General features: G+C 36.0%; 1 protein-coding gene across 1 annotated transcript; it reads left to right on the forward strand.

Annotated features, from left to right (window-relative positions):
- Positions 1-370: 370 nt before the first annotated feature.
- LOC113231902 (solute carrier family 22 member 15-like) lies at positions 371-7,177 on the forward strand. Its single transcript, XM_026466443.1, has 6 exons — positions 371-813; positions 2,465-2,647; positions 2,833-3,057; positions 3,454-3,700; positions 5,714-5,757; positions 6,306-7,177. The coding sequence occupies exons 1-6, from the start codon at positions 371-373 to the stop codon at positions 6,733-6,735; spliced, it is 1,572 nt and encodes a 523-aa protein (XP_026322228.1). The 3' UTR covers positions 6,736-7,177.
- The last annotated feature ends 2,337 nt before the right edge of the window (positions 7,178-9,514 follow it).

A 9,514-nucleotide genomic window follows, 5' to 3' on the forward strand; every position in this document is an offset into this window, starting at 1 on the left:
TCATCTTACACAACATCGTATCTATTTTTACTTGAATCATTTTAATTAAGTCTTGCCGATTAGTGTTTCTTTATCTTTTACAAAGAATGGTAGTCTGTGTTATTGATTTAAAATTTCGTAGAGACGTGTTTCTCTTACATATTTGAGATTGTGATAGTAATATACAACATAAAATAGACAAACAAGAGTTAGTGCTCACAGATTCAAGGTAAAACATGACAATTAACGCACTGACCTAAAAATAAGAACATTTGGAGGAAATTGAAATAACAACAATTTTTACATAGTTTCAGAAATAAAGCTAACAAATCTAACCAGATCATACAAATTTATTAATTATCATAAAAATATATTTGTTAGACAAGAAATGATGGTGACCAAAAAAATATCCAAAGTGTATAATATAGACCGTGAAAAGTCTACGAAAGAAATTATAGATGAAGACCGTGATTACATTGATGAATGTATTGGATCTTTTGGACGATGGCAGGCGACAATTTGTTTCATTGCTGCTTCTACAAGACTGCTTGCAATGTGGAATATATTCTCTATTATATTTTTGACTCCAGCAACGGATTTTTCATGTGCAGAATTTACTGAAACAGGTTTAAAACACTGCATTAACAATGATACTTCTTCGGTTTGTTATGAAGACTGCTCTCAGTATGAGTACGTTAATAATATTTTCAACAAAACGTTGATATCAGAATTTGATCTTGTTTGCGAAGACGCGTGGTTGGCCAGTTTCACACAGACGGTTTTAATGTTTGGAGTATTGTTGGGAGTTTTTCTTTTTGGGTGGATTTCTGATAGGTGTGTATTAAAAAAGAATTATTTAGAATCGTAAAATAGTCCGGTGTATTAAAAGACGAAACCTGAAATCTATGTTGAGTATGAGTAATAATAATAATAATAATAACGCACACAGCGTTATTATTATTATTATTATTATTATTATGAAAACCGCTTACTTGAAAAAAAAGTGTCACAAATGCCACTGACTTCAAATATATGCGTATACTTTCAATTACAGTAGTACGTCCAAATACTTAATGTTATTTACGTTATAAAGGGTTTTTCAATTGGCGCGGGTAGATTTTGGCGGCCCGTGGCGGCCATTTTGTTTTGGTGACATCTGTCAAATCTTTTGTATATTATTCAGTTGCTTATGCCAAATCATTATGGCAAGTTACACGATTGAACAGAACGTTCAAATGATAAAACTTTATTATCAAAATGAGTGTTCGTTAATGCAAACGTTGCGCGCATTGTGCCCATTTTACGGTAGACGTGGTGGCCCTTCACAGTCGACTTCTCAACTTTTGGTGGCCAAATTTGAGACCACCGGTTCAGTAAACAATCAGCCAACACCCGTACGTTCAAGGAACGCAAGATCGGCCGAGAACATCGGCGCGGTCCGTGAAAGTGTAAAGCAGAACCCGAGGCAGTCGATTCCTCGCCGTGCACAAGAACTCGGCCTTTCGCAGACTTCAACTTGGCGAATTTTGCGTCGGGACTTGGGCCTACACCCGTACAAGATCCAACTGACCCAGGAGCTCAAAGTTCACGACCATAGACAACGTCGTTTGTTCGCTGACTGGGTTTCGAATCGTTTGGAAGAGGACCCCAATTTTGGCCGAAAAATCATTTTTAGTGATGAGGCGCATTTTTGGATGAATGGCTGTGTTAACAAGCAAAATTGCCTTATATGGGACGACACCAAGCCACGCGAGGCTCACTAGGTGATAATGCATCCTCAAAAAGTTACCGTTTGGTGTGGATTTTGGGCCGGCGGCATCATTGGTCCGTACTTTTTTGAAAACGACGTTGGTGAGGCGGTCACCGTCAACGGCGAGCGCTACAGAACGATGATAACCAATTTCTTATGGCCCAAATTGAACCATATGGACCTAGACGACATGTGGTTCCAGCAGGACGGCGCTACGTGCCACACAGCGGATGCCACGATTGACATTCTGCATGAACGATTTGAGGGTAAGGTTATCTTTCGCAGGGGTGATGTGAATTGGCCTCCAAGGTCATGCGATTTGACCCCGCTAGACTTTTTCCTGTGGGGTTTCTTGAAGTCGCAGGTCTGTGCAAATAAACCGCAATCGACCGATGCCCTAAAGGTGAACAAAACACAGGCCATCGCTCAAATTTAGCCCGATCAATGCGGAAGAGTCATTGAAAATTGGACCACTCGGATTCGTGCCACCGTAAGAAGGCGAGGCGGGCATTTGCATGATGTCATATTCCATACTTAATGGCATACATGGGCCTTTCAAATAAAAAAATAATTTTGTTAATACCTCACACACAGCTTGTTTTATTCCATTTCAACATCTACCCGCCCTTATTGAAAAACCCTATAATTGTACTGAAGTAATTGTGACGTCTAAAAATTCGACTAATGTCTGCTTGTTTAACGTCGATATATACGTGATGATCTTATTTATTTTAGGTATGGCCGTCGTATAGCTCTCTTGTTCTCGTGTTTCATCAACATTATATTCATGCTGAGCGCATCGTTCGCACCGAGCTATTTCGTATTCAACTGCTTGCGATTTGTTGTTGGAGTAGCTTCTGGAGGTATTATGGCAATAAGCATTGTGTTCGTTTTGGAAAACGTTGGATCGGAGTACAGGTATACCATTGAAATTAACACTATAGCTTATGTAGATGTATGATACCTTTAAAATATAAAAACAAAATTCATGACTTCCTTTTGTGAATTAAAAAGTATTTCACGTAATGGTTGCTCTAAAAATAAACCACTTGTATCCAGTACTTTGTGTCTACATAGTAATCTATTGCTTCGTTTGTTCTCAGAGAAATCGCTGGCTGCAGTACAGTAATTCCTGATGGCATTGCAGAAGCAACACTTGCAGCTTTTGCTTATTTTTCCACTTCATGGCAGATGTATCTTTTTGCATTCAGTCTTCTGTCAACCGTTTTTGCATTCCTAGTTTTATCGCTACCTGAGTCACCAAGATGGTTGATTGCTAATGGTAGAGTTGAGGAGGCTGTCGAAGTGATAACGGGTGCCGCTAAGAGGTACTTATTACATAAAGAGGCATTTTAAAACAGTACAATTTGTATCCTAATATCGCAATTATAATAATTAAGGAATCTGAATGTTCTATGTTCTCGTATGTTCTATGGAGACCTCCATAGAACATACGAGAATAGAAAGTATTCTCGCTCTAAACACTTTTTAAAATTAGTCGTTACTTTGCGTTTCTTTTTCCAAATTTTGGCGCAATTTACGAGGTTATAAAATGATAAACACCTATATAATTATATCGAATGGAGGAAATCAATAATTAACGATTCAAGCGACTAGAATAACTAGTCTCTATCTATCACACAGGTAATAAAATGTTTTGCTTTATTCTTAGAGATATTTCTATTAAAAAAATTATTTAAGTATTCCTATCTTTTTTCTTTCAGAAACAACCTAAACACCGTTGAAATAAGAGATAATGTCATGGGATATGCCAAGTTTGTTCCAATTGAAGTATCTAACTCCAAAGCCACGTACTTGGACTTGTTCAGAACTAGGGATTTATGTTTGAGGACGATCTTCTCTTTTTTTGTCTGGTTTGCAGTTGGTCTTATTTATTATGGCATATCTCAATATGTGACGTTCGTTGGATCTAACATTTATGTTGCCACCGCGATACTTGGGCTAATTCAGGTACATTATTTTTGATATAGAATTATAAGGAAATTTATAAGTATTCATTGCTGATTAAGCTGCAATTCGCAAACCATTTCGAGATTTTGGCGAACGCGCTACATATTTAAATAAGAAATTTTCAATAGCATACATCGTCATTCATCAACTTATACGTGAGGCGCACTATAAGTTTCCGGAATGAATAAGAAAAAAGTACTGTAAATGGTCAGAAATTAATTAATTGTTTCTCAAAATATTCTCCGTTAGCGTTAATGCACTTTTTCATACGAATGAACCAATTTTGAAAACATTTATGCCACTCCTCCGTGACAATCTCTGAAACACATTTTTCATACTCTTCCACAGCCTCTTCAGGTGATGAAAATCGTTGACCGCATAACTGGTTCTTAACTTTTGGAAAGAAGTAAAAGTCACAAGGTGCCAGAAAAAAAAAAAAAAGGTTGGAACTGTATATATAACGCGGGATGGCTCATAAGGTCAACGTTGTTCACCTTCAAAAATTCATCATTAGTCTATCTGGCCGTGTGAGAAGTGGCATTATTGTGGTGCAAGATGATACGGCGTTTACGGTTATTTTTACGGAGTTTGTCAATAACTTCCGGCAAACAAATGGTTGTGTACCAATCACTATTCATGGTACAACGATTCTCCAAAGCAATAGTAGCCACGTGTCCAGTTTAATTAAAAAAAGAAGTAATCATCCGCTTAGAGGCACTTTGCACGCGCACCACTTTGGTTGGTTTCGGCTCATCTCGAAAGACCCTCGATTGCTGCTTTGTTTTGGGATCGTAACTATAAATCCATGTTTTGTCACCTATTACTATGTCCCACACCAAATTAGACGCCCCTTCGTTGAATCTGGTAAGCATGGCATTGCACCAAGTGACGCGATCCGTTTTTTGAGCCTCAGTCAAATTATGTGGGATCCACCGAGAGCACAGCTGTTTCACACCCAAATGTTTGAGTAGTATTGATTGTATTTGACACATGCCTATGCATAAAGATGCACAAATCTCATGGTATGTCACATACCTGTCTGTTTTGATCATACAGCGCACAGCATCCATGTTTTTGTTGTTCACAGCAGTGGACGGGCGACTATCATGAAATTCGTCACTGCTGATTTACACGACCGCGTTTGAATTCTGCAAACAAGCTATAAATAGTCGTCTTGCATGGTGCTTCATCGCCAAAAGCAGTTTGAAGCCGAGTGAAGCTCCGCTGATCTGTTAAATTACACTTAAAGTCGTAGAAAATCGTACGACGAAAATGTTCACGAGTTAAATCCATGGTGATGTAGACAACCAATTTCTAAAATGACGCCACAATTTAAACACAAGTGACAGTCAGATGAAACAAACTGTACACTACAGCCAAAGAGTTCCATTTTCAAATGTGGTAATTACTTTTAAATATTGTTTATGGAAGTGGTCAGTTCCGGAAACTTATAGTGCGCCCTATCTATGCATGTAGTAGCAGTACAGCTCCCTGTGACAGAGTTTGTTAAGGGAAGTACTGCCACCATACCCTTTCTGTTGCCAAGCAATAATGTGAACATTACTGCGTTTCGGTTTTGAAGGGTAAGGGTGACGCATGACTTGTTCGTCCCGTCACGTGGTATCATAAAAAAATATTTAAAAAAAATTCTACTGGATATAAGCCTCCCCTTGAGAACGCTACACAACACGGTCTTGATGTCAAGATGTGTGTACTCATTTTTCCTCATTCTGTTTAGATATACAATATAATCAAAATGATTCCAATTTTACTAATTTCAGACTATTATATATAATATTTTAACGATTGGGCATTTTAAATTTAGTTATGATTGTCGAAGTTTCGAACAATTAGATGTTTAAAATTTGGGTATCTTAAAACTATGCGTTTTAATAAGTGTTATTATGTTATTTTATATTTCCACAATATACTCAAATAAAACGAAATTGGCACAAAAACCATAAGTGCTTAGTACGATAATCATTTAGAATATAGGCGAATTTTTTGTTCCAGGCTTTAACAAAAAAGTTCGATAATACTTCAGCTGGTAATCTATGGTATATAAAATTATTAACAGATAACTCTAGCAAACAATATTTTACAAAATTTCGATGTTCGTGCATATTTTGTAAATCGTTTATTATGTGAAATTAAATTTATTTTTTGTTGTGTTGTTTGTCATTACGATTACGAACACCTCTTTATCTCGTTACAACCTGCAGAGTACTACTACTACTATTAACTAACACAATACAAATGAAGTGGTTAAAGCTTACATGAATAAATAAATAAATGATAAATAAATATAAGGCAACATCACATAGGTATACGTTGCTCTGATCCCAAAGTAAGTCATCTGAATGATGCTAAAGCACTTGTATTATGGAAATCGAAAACAACGACTGTACCATAAACATTCAGACCCGAGACAATACGTATAGAAAAGTTAGTATTCTACATTTACCTGGTCGGTAATTGAACCCGGGACCTCAGTGATGGCAATACTAAAAGCGTAGTGTAAGTCACTCCACCGCAGAGGTCGTCAATATATTAATAAAGTCTTTAACATTAATATTAATCAAAGTAGCTTTTGGCTTCATTCTAGTTTCTATTTCTTATTGCAGATACCAGCCAACCCGTTAGGAATGTTTCTGAACAAGAAATTTGGAAGACGATACAGTACGATGTATTCTATGATAGCCACAGGATTGTGTATGATAATTTTAACCTTTACAACTAAAGGTCATATTACTACAACTATAGTCGGTATCATTGGTATGAGTGGTGCTACTGTATCTTTTGCCGTAATTTACGTTTATGTATCGGAATTGTTTCCTACTCCAATAAGAAACATGGCTTATGGAATGAGTTCTGCAGGGGCAAAGGTGGGAGCAATGGTCGCACCTTTCATAGCTAATGCGAGTCCACAATGGGTACCTTCTGTAATATTCGCAATATTTCCTATTGCTGCCGGTATTAGCTGTCTCGCTCTCCCAGAAACAAAAGGACAAGGTTTAAAAGATTCTATTTATTAAAAGACATAATCTAATGTAATTGTCTTATAATAAATGTGTCGTCGCGATACAGCGATAATTATGTATGTGCCTTTGATTTAAGTCAATTTAAAGTAGCAATGTTTTTACATATTGTAATGGTTTGTGCATTAATACCAGTTAGCAAGAAAATGTCCTCACTGTTACTTCTTGTTACCTATAACACATGAACATGAAGGCATCCAAGGGCAAAGTACAATTGCAGTAATTTCTGCAGGAATGGTTGCTTTGAACTAAAAAAGCTTTGCCCTTTCGGTGGCGTTACCAATAACAGCCTGGCTCAAGATTTTAAATAGCCTATAGATGCAACTGAACTTGCATATTTCTGGGTATGATATACTGGCGTTAAGATTTTGGTGCAAAAAGCTGTTCTTTAATGACGTATTCGGAGCTAAGAACGGGGCATTAACCAGATATTAACATAGCCTCAAAATAATGATCTGGTTTTCTAAAACTGGTCTTAAGGGCAGTCGGTTTGTTCTGTTGGAATTTCTGACCAGATGATGCTGCAGACTCATTGTCTAAGTACTGGACTAGTCCTCTGACCATCTCCGACCACCAAAACGCATCTCTATGCGTTATGGTGGTCGGAGATGGTGATAAAGCTTTAATGCCTTATGGCATTAAGTCCGCCATTTGTACTTCAGTGTATTGTACAATAAAGTTTAAATAAATAAATAAATAAATAAATAAAGCTAAAGTACACCGTGTGCAAACATCGGTAATAAAGTCGCAGTGGTCAACTACTTTGGGTAGTAGTACCTAATTGATAAGAGCAGTAAAGAGCTTGGCTACCTGTAAAAAACGAACTACAACTATGATGAAATAGTATTATAGGTAGATAAATTTATATGACTATTTTTGTTTTCGAGGTTTGCAGAAAACAAGAAGTTTTTATACGTGTGTGCTTATTGATATTGTCTTGTAAGAACATGGCTACGTAGCTTCTTCGTTCTAGTAGAAACCGATGATTTTGCATATCATCTTGTTTTATGTTACGAGAAGGAAGTAGTGCTGACTTGTCTTGTTGCTTGTAGTCCGCTATCGGATTACACGTTAGGCGTGGATGTTTTTTAAGCAATTCGCTTATTTATGTTTTATTTCGCTTGTTTATCTTGACCTTGACACATTCCGAGCGGCTTATTGTATTAATTACATAGCGCTATAAATAATAAGGCTATCATTTTCCCAGAACTATCCAAGAACTTCTCAAACCCTTGGAATTGTACTGTTTATTTATTATTTCCTAGTTCATACTTTTGAGAATTTATAGTTATCATTGGATTTATAACTTGAACTTTGTTTATTAGAGAGTTCTTTTAACATTTATTATTTCTTTATTTATTTGAATTGTAAATGATTTATTATTACTACAGTTTTTTACTTTAGATTTAGGTTTCAAGCCTTTCTAGCGCTGAAATATATGAATTTGTTAAACTGGTTTAGGATGGGTATATTACCAAAACCAATAAATAAAATAAAAATATTATTTTGTGTTTTGTTTCTACTCTTTATGTGCTTCTGTGGTTGTATAGATGATAGATAGTAATTTAGTATAATAACTTCGTGATTGTCGGCTTGCGGACAAAAAACATTATTTTTATATTTATTTCTTTCAATTGAAATCTTAGAATTAACAATACAAAACAATGTATATAAACCTATTCAGATTTTTGTGACTATAGTTAATTGCACATTTATGTAGTCTGTGGTTAATTCAGTTATCTTCATCAATGTTTGACATTTTCACTATATCTATCAATTTTTACTCTATGTGGTTTTTGATAGCGTCCAATTACTTACTTCTTTGAACTTAGTCAAGAATCTGCCCCAGTGCGTTCTACTTTTTGTATTGGACTACGTTGATGTTTGCTACCCGGATTCAACAGTCACCATTAATATAAAATGGAATCGGAATATATTTACATCCAGATGTACGCGGGATATCATTCTTACTTAGTCAATATTCCCTTCAAGCATACTAAAGACTTTTCGTCATCTTTTATTATGTGCAGAATAGAATTCCCTGCCTGCGTCTGTGTTTTCGAGCACATATTACCCGAGTATCCTTAAAGTACGACTAAATAGGTATCTTCTGGTAGTGGTCAAGAGCAAATCATCACCTTTAAATTTCCTTCATTTGATCATGTCTTCTAAAGTCGCGCATAAATTAAATTAATGATTGCCCATTACTTAAGCCTAATATACGTTACTGTTCTGTGCTGTCAAGGTAATTGTTAACGTTCAATAAATAATTTAATTTATTTGTTATTGCTATGATAATCATAATTAATAGCTGATCTGTGAGGTATTTTTTTATATATTTGTAAATCCATGTTAATTTCTTAATTTCCTGTACTATGAGTACCAGAGCAACGGTATCGTGAAATTACCGGCACAGGGGACTTGTAAAGTTATGTCTTAAGGTGTCGGGTGCAGTGGCAGTGTCCCTTAGATCTTTGCGATTTAAAGCTCTGAGTGGCACTGCAACTGCTATGACTAGGCGTGTTGTTTAACACCAGGCGCATGTCTCGTTCGTCCGGTCACTTCAATCATAAAAAAAAAGACAAATTAGAAACCAAATTAGAAAAGTTCATTGCCCAAATTGTTTTTATCGTGAATCGATAAACTACGATTCACGATAAAAACAATCGAAGGAATTTTTTCTGAGCGTTTTTTCTGAGTGTTCGATCTTTGTATTAATAATTATAACGAACTAGTGGAGTAATTTCACAAAAAATAATTGAATATCAATTCAATA

Source organism: Hyposmocoma kahamanoa, unplaced genomic scaffold, assembly GCF_003589595.1.
Source record: "Hyposmocoma kahamanoa isolate Upper Pololo Valley unplaced genomic scaffold, ASM358959v1 66, whole genome shotgun sequence".
In the NCBI taxonomy this organism is placed as follows: Eukaryota; Metazoa; Arthropoda; class Insecta; order Lepidoptera; family Cosmopterigidae; genus Hyposmocoma; species Hyposmocoma kahamanoa.

What these genes read in the sequence shown, in the direction of transcription:
- LOC113231902 (XM_026466443.1), top strand. Translation starts at nt 371, where the DNA reads ATGGTGACCAAAAAAATATCCAAAGTGTATAATATAGACCGTGAAAAG. An exon ending in CGATACTTGGGCTAATTCAG is followed by an intron (nt 3,701 to 5,713) that starts GTACATTATTTT and finishes TTTTTGTTCCAG; the next exon opens with GCTTTAACAAAAAAGTTCGA. An exon ending in ACTTCAGCTGGTAATCTATG is followed by an intron (nt 5,758 to 6,305) that starts GTATATAAAATT and finishes GCTTCATTCTAG; the next exon opens with TTTCTATTTCTTATTGCAGA.